This window comes from Dendronephthya gigantea, unplaced genomic scaffold, assembly GCF_004324835.1.
Source record: "Dendronephthya gigantea isolate DGI-Jeju-01 unplaced genomic scaffold, DenGig_1.0 000160F, whole genome shotgun sequence".
Classification (NCBI taxonomy): domain Eukaryota; kingdom Metazoa; phylum Cnidaria; class Anthozoa; order Malacalcyonacea; family Nephtheidae; genus Dendronephthya; species Dendronephthya gigantea.
Genome location: NW_021163170.1, coordinates 115,618 through 133,774, shown reverse-complemented (window position 1 = coordinate 133,774; position 18,157 = coordinate 115,618). Strand labels below are relative to the sequence as shown.

At 35.1% G+C, this 18,157-nt stretch overlaps 1 protein-coding gene across 1 annotated transcript; it reads left to right on the top strand.

The window, feature by feature from the left end:
- Positions 1–318: 318 nt before the first annotated feature.
- On the top strand, positions 319–16,786 carry LOC114537552 (serine-rich adhesin for platelets-like). The gene is made up of 25 exons (XM_028558603.1): positions 319–523; positions 1,079–1,121; positions 1,437–6,057; positions 6,743–7,211; positions 7,494–7,576; positions 7,657–7,752; positions 8,434–8,585; positions 8,676–8,730; positions 8,803–8,904; positions 9,003–9,090; positions 9,355–9,405; positions 9,472–9,530; positions 10,715–10,786; positions 11,169–11,237; positions 11,319–11,402; positions 11,521–11,600; positions 11,828–11,858; positions 12,075–12,152; positions 12,500–12,655; positions 14,254–14,341; positions 14,580–14,716; positions 14,832–14,951; positions 15,026–15,085; positions 15,178–15,272; positions 15,789–16,786. Exons 1-25 carry the CDS (start codon positions 466–468, stop codon positions 15,829–15,831), a joined length of 6,990 nt encoding a protein of 2,329 aa, XP_028414404.1. The 5' UTR covers positions 319–465; the 3' UTR covers positions 15,832–16,786.
- Positions 16,787–18,157: the final 1,371 nt, after the last annotated feature.

Below are 18,157 nucleotides of genomic sequence, written 5' to 3'. Positions count from 1 at the left end.
TGAGCTTTAATTAAGCTGACCAGCCGAGACAATCTTGTTCCTGAGTTTCTCGCTTGTTTTGGAACACTATAAAGATGCCACATGAATAACAAAGAATTTTAGCTCTTACCCAAATTTATTTGGTGTACCATCACCTATACCTTCCTATTGGGAACGGCCTTGTCACTCCGCGCCACACACTTCCAGAACCTGTTTTCTGTAGTCTTTAAAATTACATCAAGTACGCCCCTCTGCGGGTCTGCGCCCTTTTTGTGCCCCTGCTCTCCTGCTTGTGAGTGTTCTCTTATCCATTTTTATCACTTGACATCCATGAGTGTCCCTTAATTGCATAATAACTTCGATTAAATTGTCACATAAACATCTATCATATTTCTTTTTGTCAAAACTTAAAAGGTCTCATTTTTGTTCGAAGCCAACAATAACAACATGGATTGTCGTTTATCACCCAGCAATAGAGCATAAAATATGGCGGAAACCTCACAAAAGGAAACATCTAACGTCGATCAAAAGACAGAAAAGCAAGGTATATATTTGAATAATAGAGTATGTTGCCTTTATATCATAAGAATATTTCATTAATTAATTATTGTGAAGTCAAAGCAGCTTCGCCCATTTCTGTACATTACGTCTTCCTGAATCTGAGAGCTGTGCTAACACGTACATTGTCGTAAATTGGGAGGGCTTCATTTAGAATAATATTTAAGACAACAATTTCCGTCATCAAAATGTTTAGCTGAAGCTAGGTCAATAATTTACAATTCCAATCTATACCCAAACATATATGAACAGTAGCGCATAAAAATTATAATTGAAATTAAATGCCATTTAATGTGTTGTCATTATTTGCCACTTCACTGCATTCCAAAAACATTTTGGTAATTTTTATCTACATTTCTGGTACTGTTGTTCATCCAATTAAATTCAAATTAAAATATACCATTTGGCTCATCTCCTTTGTTACTTCCTGATGTATATATTTATATTGTACATTTTAGTTCCTGGTATTAGTGATATAATTTGCAAAGAGTGTAGCTTGAGCATATAGTTGGGTTAAAGATACTTGTAACTCTATATTTAGATAAAGAGAACCAAACAGACCAAGCAAAACAAGTACTTAAAAGGTTAGCATTTTTTACACAATACTGCAACTAGAGATTTATTTAATTTTATTTTGAAATTGTTTGTAATGTACCCATGTAAATCAATTACTATGATAAAAAAATGAATCTTAATTAATTATTAGGGATTTTAATATGGCGGAATGTTTTTGGGTGCATTCCAAGTTAATAGGTAAATTTAAGTGTAGGGTGGGTCACACACATGACAATGCTAATTCTATTTTGTCACATGCAAAATATGAAGCCTGAAGAAACAGCAATGTCACATGTGTGACCAGAGAATCAGTTTCTCCTGTTTCATTGATGTTCATTATTTAGTCCCAAGCCTCCACTTCCTCCTCGACCTGTTGGACTTAGTAAAATAGCTGTGGGAAAAAAGAAATGTATCTCACCACCTAAATTGCTACAACATGTCAAGGAAACACAGAAAAAAGTTGACAGGGATGAAGAATGCTTATCACCTAAACCAAAACGCCCTCCTCATCCCTTGAACAAGACACCTGATGCTAGCATCCCAGATAATACTGGGTTTGTGGAGAAATGCAGAACAAATGTGACAGGAACAACCTCCCCTTCTCCTCTTCATCAGGAGCATTCATCTTCACTACATATTCCCCAAGGTACTAATTCTGAAATTGAAGGTATGTCATCAGTGCAAAGATCACAACAGACAAGTACACCAACAAGACCTGAAAATCCCCAAACATTTTTTAAAAAAAAAATTGTTGATCCTCCTATCATAACCAGTTCTTGTACTGCTAATAAGATTGTTAGACATTGCCAGACACCTGAGCGGCCCAGACCACCTAACAGAGCAACATTAATTAATTGTAAGCATTTGGACGCTGGTACTGATGTATCTCAGAACTCTGCATCTTCAGAAAAACCAGCTACCCCTGTAGTACTACAAACTCCGAAAGTCACAACTGTTGAAAAAAACTTAAATGTTCATGGAAAGCAAAGCCCCTCTGTAAAGCCAAAACCACCAATTCGCCCTAAGGTTAAGGAGGTAGTTAAAGTATCACACATTGCTGAAGGAAACAAGATGAAGAAATCTAAATCTTTCGCGGAGACACCACGTAACGAAGAAACTAAGTTGCCCCTAATTGAAAGATCTTTAAGCTCAACAGACATCACTGTTGTACCACAGACAGTGGAAGATATCAATTCTACCCAAGAACTTGTTGTTTGTATAGAATCAGAACCATTGGATAAAACTACTAAAGTCAAAATCTTCTCGGAGAAACCTACAGAACCATCTCTGAAAGAAACATCAAAAACAGTTCAACCGTCTGACGTAACACAAGAAAACGTTGACAAGGAAATCCACCCGAGAAAAGAAGGAAAGCCATCAAGGCCTCGTGCTCCGTCAAAAAGTAAAACAGAAAAAGATGAAAAGATTACTTACGATAATTCAACGTCATCTGATAACTTGCCAATTAAACCTTTGTCAACTGAAGATCACCCGCCCTCCGACACGTTGACAAAATATGTTGAATTCGCACATGGAAACAACAAATCAAAACACGTTACGCCAATCAAACCAAGAAACCCTTGTGAAGTCCCCAAACAAATAAAAGATATATCTCAAGAAATCAACGAAGATTGTGATAAGTCACTGAAACATGGTGATAAACCACAAAGGCCGTCAAAGCCCAAGCCCCCCATGGGTTCTGCAGTTGTCATTGATTCAATATCGAGCACTTTTCACGAAAATACTGCAATTATTTCCACCCAATCTCTGAAGAACAAACCGCAAAGACCTTCGCAACCAAAATTATTGACTGAACCAGCAGTAACTAAAGGATCAGATTGTAGCTCTAAACGTCGTGAAAAAGGAGGTGAGAAACAGGATTCCGCAAAACCGCAAAGACCTACAAAGCCAAAGCTTCCTTCTGAATTAAAAACAGCTGACGAAGAAGAAAAAAATAAACAACATGACATCTTAAAAGATGATGTCATGATACCTAACAAACCACGCAGTTCGACTGAACCAAACTCTGAAATTACTATTGCAAATGTACAAGATATGCTTTCTCGGCCTTGTACAGCAAGTGGACCATCGCCTGGCCTATCAACACATGAAGTCTCTTTATCAAGTTTGCATACAACTAAAATAGTTAAACCTAAACCACCTAGACCTCATGCACCCCATATTGAAAAACAATTGTCTCTTGAAATGGAAGAAACACCGCCAAAGCCAAAACGAACCTCTTTGTCTGGATATACCGAATTAAAAGGTAAACCATCACTAATAATACCGAAGAAGGAGAGAGTTGTAGTAATTGATTCAACTGCGGAAACAGAACTGGTAGAAAAGCCGTCGAAACCCAACCAAATTAACGATAGAAGCGTCAACGAGGTCTATGAATCAAAAGAGACTAAAAAACTGAGGAACGATGCTGAAAACGAGGTAAAAATTGTTTCTGATGAGTTGGGGAGAATCCAGGAAACTGATAAGCAAGATTTACCACCGGCTTCTGAACGTTCCCGATCTTTAAAACCTTCTCAACAAGCTTCCCCAAATGGATCAAGCAGTGCTCAAGAAGATAAATCGAGTGAACGCCATGGTGTGAGATTTCGAGTGAGTTCGCTGACTAAAACTGAGATTGAATCTTTTAATCAGAGGAATTTCCTTGAAAAATTAAAGGTAAAGGGACCTATTGCGCAAAACTCTGAAGGTGAATCAACAAGCATTCCTAATCGTAGTTCCAAGCCTCCGCGGCCAAAACCTCCGGTAGCGGGTTGGACAAAGACAACTTGCGAAGAGCTTAAAAACGACACTCTTGAAGTTACAGGGAGTGAAGTTGTGGTCAATAATGAAAATAATTCTGAAACAACTGATGTTACCTCTAGTACAACAACCAAAACTAGCGAAGAAAAAGGTTCTTCTGAAACAACTGATGTTACCTCTAGTACAACAAAAAAAACTAGCGATGAAAAAGGTTCTTCTGAAACAACTGATGTCACCTCTAGTACAACAAACAAAACTAGCGATGAAAAAGATTCTTCTGAAACAACTGATGTCACCTCTAGTACAACAAACAAAACTAGCGATGAAAAAGATTCTTCTGAAACAACTGATGTCACCTCTAGTACAACAAACAAAACTAGCGATGAAAAAGATTCTTCTGAAACAACTGATGTTACCTCTAGTACAACAAACAAAACTAGCGATGAAAAAGGTTCTTCTGAAACAACTGATGTCACCTCTAGTACAACAACCAAAACTAGCGATGAGAAAGATTCTTCTGAAACAGCTGATGTTACCTCTAGTACAACAACCAAAACTAGCGATGAAAAAGGTTCTTCTGAAACAACTGATGTCAGCTCTAGTACAACAACCAAAACTAGCGATGAAAAAGGTTCTTCTGAAACAACTGATGTCAGCTTTAGTACAACAACCAAAACTAGCAATGAAAAAGATCCTTCTGAAACAGCTGATGTTACCTCTAGTACAACAACCAAAACTAGCGATGAAAAAGGTTCTTCTGAAACAACTGATGTTACCTCTACTACAACAAACAAAACTAGCGATGAAAAAGATCCTTCTGAAACAGCTGATGTTACCTCAAGTACAACAAACAAAACTAGCGATGAAAAAGATTCTTCTGAAACAACTGATGTCACCTCTAGTACAACAAACAAAACTAGCGATGAAAAAGATTCTTCGGAAACAACTAATTTCACCTCTAGTAAAACAAAGAAAACAAGCGATGAAAGCGATTTTCATTTTCTTGAAAAATTAAAAGTAAAGGGACCTAATCCTAGCTCCAAGCCTCCGCGGCCAAAGCCTCCATCAGCGGGTTGGACAAAGACAACTTGTGAAGAGCTTAAAAACGACACTCTTGAAGTTACAGAAAGTGAAGTTGTGGTCAATAATGAAAATGATTCTGAAACAACTGATGTTACCTCTACTACAACAAACAAAACTAGCGATGAAAGAGATTCTTCTGAAACTGATGTCACCCCTAGTACAACAAACAAAACTAGCGATGAAAAAGATTCTTCTGAAACTGATGTCACCTCTAGTACAACAAACAAAACTAGCGATGAAAAAGGTTTTTCTGAAACAACTGATGTCAGCTCTAGTACAACAACCAAAACTAGCGATGAAAAAGATCCTTCTGAAACAACTGATGCTACCTGTAGTACAACAACCAAAACTAGCGTTAAAAGAGATTCTTCTGAAACTGATGTCAGCTCTAGTACAACAACCAAAACTAGCGATGAAAAAGATCCTTCTGAAACAACTGATGTAAACTCTAGTAAAACAAACAAAACTAGCGATGAAAAAGATTCTTCTGAAACAACTGATGTCACCTCTAGTACAACAACCAAAACTAGCGATGAAAAAGATTCTGAAGCAAGTGATGTTACCTCTAGTACAACAACCAAAACTAGCGATGAAAAAGATTCTGAAGCAAGTGATGTTACCTCTAGTACAACAACCAAAACTAGCGATGAAAAAGATTCTGAAACAACATCCAGTATTAATGGAAAAGTAGGTGAAGTAACTAAAAGTGATGCATTAATGGAAAAAGAAACTTTAATTAAACACATTCCGTCCTGTCTCAAGCACCCTGAGAGAAAAATGAAACGTCAAGCTCCTCCAGTGCCGGACGAACCTCATGTGGATATAAAGACTGGTGAGAGTCTAAAATATGATAAAGAATGTCTAGATAGAACAGAAAAACCCGTAATGAATAAAAGTTTTGAAACGACAAAACAAAGTGTTGAGAAAGATGACATTACTCAAGTTGATTGCGTGGACACCAGACCTCAGGATAATGAAGCGTTGGATGCGAATGGGCAGGACAATAAGGATCTTGACGAAACGGATAGTCCCTTTCAATCCCCAAAGAAGAAAAAAATTCCGCCTCCGAAACCAAAGAGAACATCGTCGTTGAAGAGAGACTCAAAACTCCTTGTACCTAAGGTATGTTAATTGAACATGAATAATGGAATGAGGTTAATCATAATATTAAGAATTATCAAAGCGAGGTTATCTTTCTTTCAAAGTGAGGCTTGATAATTCGTCGTATTATGTGAAAACGAATTTAATAATTGTTTGATTATTTTGACGTAATATCACAGGATATGGATACGACTATTTATCACACATTATGACGCCGCCAATAGCGTAATTTACTTCAAATGTTCTTGGTGGATTCAAATTTAAACGAAACGTTAACTCTGCCCTGGTGTTAACTCTGGCGTGCGTGCCAGTCTTGTCAATTGCAAAGGTTCTGAATATAAACACCAGTTCATATTTATTTAGAAGCGTAGCGAACCTAATTGTCGCTCAGACATTAAGTTATTCAGACACACATCGTATTTTAAAAAGCACAGAGGTTTAAAACCCAAACGAACCGTTTCTTTGCATATGAACACGACTTTCATTTCAAATTTGAAATTCGTGCAATTTCTGTTCACATTTATAATAGCATTTGATATGTGTTTACCAATGTAAATGGTTCGTTTTGTTTGACCGCCTCACGTTCAAATGATGGTGTCCGACCTGGGCTAGCAAATAGCTGATTGATTTGAAATTTAAAATGTATTTCGTGCCAAGACACGCCTGTGACGACGAATAAAAATAAACATCCTTGTGATTTTTAAAGCTCGGCACTACAGAAGAAGACGAGGATTCCAAACAAGAACACAACAAACAGAGTTCATTAAATGGATTAAATCAAATCCCGGAGAATATTCAAGTAAATAAAGGTACAGCAGATGTGACAACAACTACCAACGAAAACGCAGACGATTCTGGTACGACTACGATCGAGGGTGTGAATTATGCTGAAAACCGTCCTGAGGAAAAACGACCATTCAAAGCGGTATCTTCTAACCAGAGCTTTGTAACCCCCCCAAAAAATAATAACCAGAAGATTGAAACCAAAGAAACATCTGGAGGAACTGTAATATCAAGAAGTTTAAGTTTTGGAGGAATGATTAGAAATAAACACCAACCTAATCCCAGCCCTCCGACTTTTTTTGTGGAGGAGAATAAAACAAACGTGGATGTCTGTGAGGAGCTAAGGAAAGATGACGTCGTTAAAGTAGAAGAAACGTCAACTTCACAAGAAAGTAAGAAGTGATATTACTTATTTTACTATATTAGTTATTTACTATCATATCTAAATGACATCAATGATAAAACATTTTTTTACAACACATCCGAATAAAACGTTGCATATTTTATGTGTTTATTCTGTTTTAACAAATGCTATATGCCTTATGAAGTTCAGCCCAAAAACGTGAATGAACAAATCATTTAACCACTTTTTTTAATCTGTGTCTTTTTGCTTATAGTTATGTTACCTTGCTATTTTGCTGGAAGAAGAAAAAACTTTATTCGTTTCTTTTTAGATCTTACAGTCCTGCACGCTTTCCATGACGACAAAAAACATGACAGTTTCCTCACGACAGACTCTGATTCAGAAGACGAAAAGGCAATATTTTGTTATTTTTATCCGTCCATGCATGTGTGCATCTATCTATGGTGTAACTAAGTTTTGCTTTATCTGTTTAGGATAACGAGCCTCAAAAAAGCAAAACCTATTACATTTCGAGAGAGATTTTATCCACTGAACGAACATTTGTTGATGTTGTTAAACTGATTTCTGAGGTAAGTTTTTTTTATACATGCATGGTATCAAACTGTGAATAGTCATCGATAGCTCTGGAAACTCTGGAATTTCTTCACTCTAAAGAAAGCGTACATATTCGCATTTTTTTATATTCGCATTTCGTGTAATATTGAGCAATCAAATTTCCTGTTTGATGAAGATTAATGTTTAAGCTAATTCTTCATATTTCTATTGTCAGAAGTGAAAACCTGACTCATTTATGCCAGAACCTACGTCTGATTGTTTAGGTATTAGTTGACTCATTTTCCCATCATCTGTTTCTGGCTTGAATTTGAAGTGTGTATAATTCCACTCGAAATTAAGACCCTTTGAACCCGTACATTTTAAAATTTATCAATTAATCCAGATTCATGTGAACGGGCCTCAAGCTGTGGTATCAACCACCAATATCAATTAATCGTATCGTTTGATTTCAAACCCTTATTGATATGGTCAAGCAATTTTAATCTTACTTGCTTAAACATGCAATATTGCATGGCGGAGAAACACTTCATTCATATTTTTGAATGTTTGATGTCTTGCATGACGCTGAAAAATAACCATTTATTTACCACATTTATTTACCAATCAATAACCATTTATTAGCCCACATTTGGCATTACTATAACTCGGTTGCATTATAGTTTGTGTTACTGATTGTGTATAGAAATTTTTTTTAGGACTTTAGAGAAGCTGTGAAGAAGGGAAATAAGAGATTTGGAAAGGCTATCATTCCTGATGATACACTGCAAGATATTATTTTAAATATTTCTCAAATATATAAATTTGATTCCGAATTTCTGAAAGCTCTTGCAGACCGCATGGAAACATGGTAGGGCGATGTATTATATAACTCACGAAATATTTATACACTTAGTTGGTATATACATTTATAAAAAGCTTTATTTATTTATTTCCCTAGGGATGAAGAGCAGAGAATTGGGGACATTATAAAGAAATTTAGTCCCTTCTTAAAAGTACGCGTGCACATTTCGTTATTGCACCTTAGCTGTAACCACGTTACAATATTTCGAATTATTTAATTTCAGATGTACAAAACGTATATCCAAGGTTATGATAGTGCAATGTCTGTTTTAACTGAAGCAATGAAGAAATATCCTCAGTTTGCAGAAATTGTTCGAGAGTTTGAGGTCAGTAGCGACTGGAGTAAGATGCATGGTTTCTTAAGCCATGATATTGGCCTATCGATATTGGTTTAACTTGTTTTTCCCAAATCTGTTTTTTGCAGTGTAGTGAAAGATGTCATAATCTTACTGTTGGGATGTATATGTTAAAACCAATTCAGAGAATTCCGAGTTATCGTTTACTACTGATTGGTAAGTACTTATAATTTCTGGATCATGTCGATTTAAAGCAATATTCCTATTCATTGCATGAGCAAATTTTTCAAAGTTGTTAGAAAATACATAAATACTGATTGAAAAAGAGATTGACCAATTAATTAGTCGTCATTTTAAGAGGCAATAGAGAAGATTGACTTGAAAGATTAGTTTGCTTGCTTGCAACAAACAGGAACGAGTTCAATTCCTTAGTTGTGTAATAGATGAGGTGTCAGCTAATTTTAAGATAACTTTGTTTAGACTATTTAAAACATCTTGATGAGAATACGCCGGATCACAAAGATGTTTCAGGTAACAATATTGAAGAAACATTTGCTTTAGCAAAGATCACTAATGAAACGTAATTTATTTTATTAGATGCACTGGCAATTGTTTCTGAGGTTGCAACCCATATTAATGAAGATATGAAACGCGTGGTATGTATATGCAACCGGGACTTGTGTATGAGGTATACAATCCCTATATATAGGGATAATATCCGTGAGAGGTGCAAAATTCTTTGCAGGGTATAATTTCTGTAAGATATTGACTTTAGTGTTTGAAATTTAACTTTTGGTAGTTAACTTTTAACTATAGTTAGTGGCAGAATTGGCCAATCAGAATCGTATATGTTCTAGTTAACTACGATTTAACTAAAATGTAGTTAAGACTTTTATATACAACCGGCCCCAGACATTTAAATTAGTCGTATTCTATTGCATTTAGTCCGACAAGCCATTCAAATCACAATTGGTCAATCACATAAATTTGTTCTAGTCTCTCATCTTACAAGAGAATTATTTTCCTACATTCTTTATTTTTTGTATGTTGTTCAAATAACATATGACGTGATAGCATGCAGGCTAAAACGTTTCATATAAATATCGCACGAAATGTCCGTGCATGTGATTGGAAAATTTTCATCAAATAATTAGGATAACACTGATTTCTGTTTTAGTAACAGTATACTATGGTATTAAATTTCAAATATCGCCCGAAACACTTCACCTTTGGTATTTAAGCTTAACTATTACAAAGTGTGGATAGTTTTTAAATTGAGAGTATACAGTATATATGGTTGTATTATAATTGTTGTTAATGCCGCGAGCTTAATACAGCTGAATTGGCAATATAAAACAGCGAGATTTCAATATGCAATCATGCAAGAATGCAACGTAAGTATGTTTAGGTTTGTAGTCATGTCTGTGTTTTATTTAGATGTATTTATTTACCGTGTAAATGTGTTAGATTCAAAATAAACTGTCAGCGTGTTTCTGATAAACACTATATCCGGGTTAGCTTTCTTACAACCTTGAAAAGAATATAGCCTCCTTTATAGCCTAATTCAGAAATCGTATCCGTATTTCACGTCTTCTATTTGTATTGTTGTTGAACGATTACTATCATCGGATTACGTCCTCACCATGCAGCATTAAATGACAAACATTCAGCATGGGAAGTGAAAGCATACTTTTGCCAACCAGTTCTCTTGGCTGCAAATTGAAATGTAGCACAGAAACACACAGGAATTGAACATGTTCGCCCCTAGTTAGCGACAGATCATATTTGAATTCTTAGTACGAGTATCAGAACAACTTATTTTAAATTATATTTTTTTTAGGATAACTTTGAAGAAGTTCTAAAGGTTCAAAGAAGCTTGGTTGGACAAGTTGAAATTGTTAAACCCGGCCGAGTATGCAAGCCATTCCGTTTTTCATCTTATTCCCAATACACTCAACCTAATATTTCCTTGATATGACATGATAACTGCAATCTGTTTTTATCGTTCTTCCAATTGTAAGCCGCAATGAAAGCACTTTATCAATGTTCAACACCATTAGGTGCTGAAAACTTCATGTAGGTAGACTATATATAGCATGTAATATACAATGAAAAAATTATTTTTTTAAACTTGCGTCCACATGCAGTACAATACTGATAAAATAATCAATGGTAAATTCTGGTGGGTTTCTTGTGTTTAATGCAATAACAACGCACTTTAATAGATAAAATTTTATTTTATTTTCGTTTATTTCCGTTTACTTATTGTATCCCTATATTTCTATCTGTTCCAGGAGCTTATAAAAGAGGGCGCTCTCATGAAGTTATCTCGTAAGGAGATGCAGCCAAGATCGTTTTACTTAGTAAGAAAACGAGACAGATGCAATTAACTATTTCACCTTGCCCATGCAGTTAGTGAACACACATTTCTTGTGATTGTTTAGTTTACTGATATTTTGCTGTACACGACACCTGTCGCCAACAACCAATATCGTTTAAATCTTTCATTACCTTTGGAGGAAATTACGGTAACACAGGCATTTTATGATCCATTTTTTCTGCGGATGAATCGATCATGCAGAAATGTTCGTACACGATTTATGTTCATCAAAGTACACTCTTAATTTTAACAGTTTTTTTTGGTAGGTTGAGCTACCAGTCTCGCCAGATTTTGAAAATGAGTTTAGTATTATTACTACAAAGAAATCGTTCATATTGTCCGCAAGGTTTGTTCAAATTGATTACAATTACCACATGCATACCTACACATGTTGTGCATCCCAATATGAATAACTTGGTAACTAACTGAGTGGTTTGTGTTGGCGTTCAGACGGTTTAGTTTATATAATTCGGAGAGAATTTCAACAAAAAAGTTTTTTTTCTTGTTGTCATGCACGAAGGAATGCATGAAGTGAATACCTTGTTATAGATCTTTATGTCTTGTCATATTTAGTACTGCTGAAGAGCGAGACGAATGGCTGGAAGTGAGTATTAAGATAACATGCATGACTTCTTGAAATTCCTTCATTTTTTCAGCCAGGATAAACTTTTCTTCTATTAAGTAAATTGGCTTGTAGGTACACCACGTAAGTATTTAATACTACAAAGCTTTCGGTCCGTTAATCTGGGCCTTCTTTGGTGTCACCATGCAAACTTACAAGAATTTTATTCGATTATTTGTAATTGTGTATATGCCTTAGGCACTGCGTAATGCTTCAGATGAAATCCGAAAAAAGAAAATAACATTTCATCTGGCGAAGAAAGAAAAATTGGAGGCAGTATGTATTGTAGATTTTTTATTGTGATAACCGAGGTGATAACATGGTTTCAGGGATTAGAGTATCTCCTATCCTCGCGCAATACAATTTGTTCCCCTAAAAATTATCATTTTAATATAATTTCCTTCCAGTTAATTAAACAAATCATAACGCATGTTCAATAATAAACTATGGTTGTTTGGATGATACATACACATGGTGCTCAAATTCGGTTTCTTTAATTTTTGATCTATTTTCCTATTTACAAATAAAATCATGAGCCAGTTGTACTTCTTAAAATTTAAAGATTCTTTATATTTTACTTCTCTGCCTTTGGCAAGGCTCTGTACACGCGTCATTTTTTTCAGCTGTACGATGATCAACAACAAGGCGAAGATAAGATGGCAAAATTGGGATCTAAAGCTCCAGTATGGATCCCTGATGTTCGTGTCACAATGTGTATGGTATGTACAGATGACTTCACTGTCACCAACAGAAGACACCATTGTAGAGCATGTGGAAAGGTACGTATATTGATGTGTGTGATATTTCGTACGTATGACTGAATATTCACTGCCATTTGTGATTGGTTTACTTTCCCACTACTGTCAACTTTAACTAACTGCTTTTTAATACAAGCAACAGCAAGAACGATTCTTTTAATTTTTTATGAAATTGGGATGTTACATATGAAATGTTTAATTTTTACTATGGGCAAAATTTTACATTTTTACAAAGGGAACTGAAATAACTGTAATTAGGGTAACAAAAGCAGGCAGCCATGCGGATTCAAAAATTAAAATTAATGTATTGCGGCCGTAGTTTTCAACCCAAAATTCACTCGTTTCAAAATATTCCGGTTTTATTTAAAGCCGCAAAGTATTTTCAGCAAGCATCTGATCAATTGTGTCTTCAGTGCTTTATATTATATGTCTCATTATGTAAAAGGTGGGCCTTGCGTCAATACCTAAAACCTTGCAATACAATATGATTTTTTAAACCCCTCCAATATTCAGTAAAAACACTGAATATTATACAAACCAGTAACAAAATATTAAAAACGCAAAGTGAAACATGTTGAGCTGGCTATAATGCCAGTTTGTCTGTCTCCAAATGTTTCATATTTCAAAAGATTGAACCGACTTTAGGGATCTTGATTGAGGTTTATAAAATTCTTTAAATAGAAGATCAAAACATTCCTGTTGAAAACAATATAAATTCAGCTTTTATTGAGCTTTTATTGGCTCTGTGTGATTTACTGAATAAATGACGACATTCGTTTGTTGATATTTCCATTCATAATATTTCTTTATTAAATATTTATATTCATATAACTGCCGTGAAGCGTCGAATATCATATCATTTGTTTGTTTCCTGAGGCTCGATATAATACATGAAGTAGATATCTTTATTCTCATTATTATTATTGAAAAATTCTTCAGTTAGATATTCCTTTTCTGGAAGATTTTCGTCTTTACATTTTATTTGTATTAATATAGGCGTAACACCTTCAATATAAGCCACGTGAAATTGATCTCCCCACTCTCCACCCACCAAGGTCTTCTCCGAATCTTGAACGCGAATTCTTTCCCTAAAACATCGCCCATTATTTAAATCATCACTATTTCTTCGTTCTGTGTCTATCTGAAGCCCGTAACTTTCATCTAATGTGTCCCAGTCGTTCTCACAGTAATATAATAATTGCTTTCGTTCAGGGCTTGACTTTGTGCGACTTGTTAACACGGTCATAACAATAGACGAATCTTGTTCTCCACGTAATAATATCTTCCCTTTTGGTGTAGTCACTCTCAGTTTGGTCGGCGTGCCGCAATAAATACTCATTTTTAATTCCTTGGCTAGTGTATTATTGCTAAATATAACCCATAATATACTTGTTTCCTGAATGAATGACACAACAGCAGACTATATTTGAATATCTTTCATCAACTTATGAATTTTAATCTTTCTTGACCTACGCGTGCAGTGATTGGTTTAAGGAATTTATTTTAGTTCATTTTAATATTGAATATGAAAATAGATTGGTGTTACGAAGTTATTGTACACGAGAAGTGATATTTTCTAATTGTTTTATACATTGTGGCTTGTTTAATGTGGTTATTAGGTAATATGTGGTTCTTGTTCCTCTAACTCGGCTCCCCTGGCTTACCTAAATTATGAAACAGCCCGAGTTTGTGACATCTGCTATGATGGTAAGTTTATTTCATTAGTATAGCATTCTTATTTATAAGCTTGATGTCACATCTGTTATAATATAGTAAGTTTATTTCTGTTGTAGCATTGAACATGCATATACAGTATGCTCGATTTATATAAGATGTCAAAGGCAGTGTTTTGTCGTAAAAAACCCGCGATGAGCGCAATAAGTAAGCAATGGAAATAGCTGCTATATTTACTATAGCTATTTACGAAATTGTTTTTTTTAACTAGAACTAACCGACACATCAACAACTCTGACTACTGTTGAAACAAAAGAAAATGGTGTTGGTTCTGAAAAGAAGGATACGGTCCCAAAATTCAATGCTGTGAAAAAGAGTAGAAGGCTGAAAATTTTCAAGTCAAAAGAGGTACATTAGATATCTCCTTTTATCACGTGCTAGACCACTAGACACACATTCTATCAGTGATTATTTTTTTATTTTGTGACAAAATGAAAAAGTGATCGCCATTTTCTATCGTTAGGTACCCGCGGTGGAGGAATCAACAATCAGTGGATATCTAAAGACACGCGTGGGTAAGAAGTGGCAAAGAAGGTGGTATGTGGTAAAAGACAACGTTCTTTACGCTTCGAAAGCAAGTTCGGTGAGTAAATTAAAATCGTGCCAAACAAACGCTTGTGAAGAATGTTTTACTTCATCCGCAAATATTTTCTGCAGGATCCTGCCGCACAAGAAACACGTCCGTTACTAGGATATGATGTGCGAGGACCCGAGGCCGTATGTTATGAAATTCACTTTCTTTTTACTCTGAACGTGAGCAGCTACGTAGTTTATACCACGATATGTGACATTAAATCATAATTATTTAGATGGACGGAAATGATAAAAAAATAGTATTTCAATTAATTCACGCTGGCACTGAACCTGTCGTCTTGCAAACTGATAATATGAAACATGGGGAACAGTAAGTGTTGATAATCATTAAACTGTTAAAAAACTAATTGAAATTTGCCGCCTTTAGATCGTGGGAAACAATAATTTCAGAGCCTTGTATGTCCTATTTCCATTTAACTGATCGAGGGATTTATTTTCTTTCGCAGAATTTTCTTTAAATTATTCTATTTTAAAAGTGGTCCACGCTTTCTACCCCAGTTTAGAAAATATAAACTGAACATGAACTATCACAATAACATTCCTCCCAGGCTCCATGCTACGAGATAATAATCCCTTCCCCAGGCTCCACCAGGGCTCCCAATGATAACAGTGTTCCTTGGGACACTGAAGGGATTACCCTGGGGGTAAATAAAGGTTTCATAGTCATAGTCCCCAGCTAATGTATATCAGTGCTCAGCAAGAGAAGTCCCTGGTTACAAAGTTTTTAATGAATAGCAACATGCATACAGATGTAACATCGTAATCTCTTAAGGTTAGTTTTAAAAGAATGTTGACTAATATTTGTTGATTGGTGGATCCTTTTCAGATGGGTGAATGCATTACGACGTGCGACAATATTACCACATTAACATAATGTATATATATATAATACATAGACAGAATACACAAATTACCCTGGCGGTCAAAAAGAACTGCTCAAAACGAGTTAAAATGCTCTCAAATGCATGAAATATCCCTCTAACAACATGTACGAGTAAAGATAGACTAGATTACATATAAAAGCAAAGCTATATGGAAACATTTTGTTTACTCTCCTTTGGGCCTTACACCGGCGTGGCATACTTTCTGTTTCTGTTAACGTGGTAATCTAAGTTGAAGGAAATTCATTCCATGCCCGTGGACAGTCTTTACAGCAAACCCATAAATCATGTGAATTAATTCATCTCCTTGACATTGTCCCTCAGATTTCCAATAGGGTTAAGGTCTTTTGACTGTGCAGGCCAATCCATTTCTGTCACTCTCTCTTCCTGAAACTATTGCTTGACTATCATAGAGGTGCATTATATTATTGAAGTATTGCTTCGAATGAAAGAATTACCCAAAATGCCTCTGAAGTTCTCTCCCATATTTGCTTCTTTTTTTTAACAATTTATGTCTAAGCAGTTCTTTTTGACCGCTAGTGTATATTAAAAGATTGATTTTCACGATTCCTGTAACATACGATAATCGCAACATTTGAGCAGTTCTTTTTGACTGCCAGTGTATATGTTTTCCTTTCCAAACGTTGAAACTTAAACTCTCCGTGCACCAGCACGGTTGCGATGTTCACCTGTTGAGCTCTTAACGTCGGACAAGTTGTTTTTGAAGCAAGTATGCTTTTTTGCCTTTTGTTTATATTTCTTCAGAAAATAGTTAACTACTTCAAAAGTTGTCGTGTCTAAATAAGCAATGAGGCACCATTCCTTGAATGGTCGGAGTTTTAATGTTTTGAAAGGACAGCCCTAATCAAATTATTTGTGAAATATAATGTGTCTTCATGACATTGACAGTATAAAAAAAAAATTGTAATCACCCTATGCAAAATACAATGAAGACGTTTTGCCAAGACAAAAATACGTAGGGCAACTGAAATATATGTATCGTATCATACAATCAGGTTTACGATCTTGCAGCTATGATTTTTTACATTAGTAACTTTTTAATATAATTTGTTATTCACTTTGACAGATTAATTGGCATCGTTTTTTGCGGTTGTATACGTTCGATCGATTTTTGTGTACAATAGTGTTTAGCATAATCTCGACCCAGAATAAGATTAACGACAAACCTTCTTTCAAATGACAAACCTTCATTTGTTCTTGTTGTTCTACTAAAGCAAACACGGAAACGAAGCCATTATTATGTCAAGCGTGAAATGACTAGGCCCTAGATTTTTTAACTAAGATTTGAGATATGTACACTAAAAATAGATAAAGAAAATAGCTGTTCCTTATGAAACTAATAATAGTAATGAATATATTTTATACGTGAATATTGACGTAAATATTATGCTTTATCGTTCTTTATATTAATGCTGGATTAATATCGCAGGACATGTCCCAAGGGCATGCATGTTGCTTTCAAACACTACCTCTTGGGCTCAGGAACTGTGATTCTGTAAATAAGTCTACATACATATATATAGTAACACTTATGTGGGTGGAGTTAAAGTGGAGTTCCTTGGGATTATATTAAAGTAATAAAGTTAATTCAACAGAACTCAGCATGGAATGCACACACGGTGTGTCATAGGCCTAAACGACTTCACCATTGATACATGACAGTTTAAAATATCCCCATATTTTTGGCATTATTATAAAGTAGAATTTTCCTTTGCTTAGTCTTTGTTTCCATAGCCAGTACTGATAATTTTTATTTTTTATATAATCACTTTTGCAAATTCAAAAAACTTCGCCGAAAGTTCTTCTTTGCTTAGCCTTTGTTGAACTTAGAAAATTAATCTGATAAGTACAGCTGGAACAATGTATATAACATGTGTTTTGATTGATCAGGTCATCCAAACACGGAAATTTAATTCGCAAAACTATCTTGACACCTTGTTGTTATTATTTTATAAAACAATTAATTCGTCTTTTTATTAATTCCATTCGCGCGCTTTTCTTAAAAAACCTGTTTCCAAATGTCAAAAAATAGTTTTCAAGAAACGTACATGGAGTCTAATAAATAGAAAAGTTTCGTAATAGCCAAATTTACATCTCTCAAAAGCAGAATTGCATTGCAAGTTGTAAGAAAAATTGCACCGTGTATTCGTGTAACCATGATTTTATTATCCATGGTGTAACAGGGCCTTAAATTAGTATTGGGTGGAAACGTTACCACTTTTCGCAAATCATGTTTTTCTTGCGTGATACTAATTTATATATACAAAATTTGGCAACTTCGCACGGTATATTT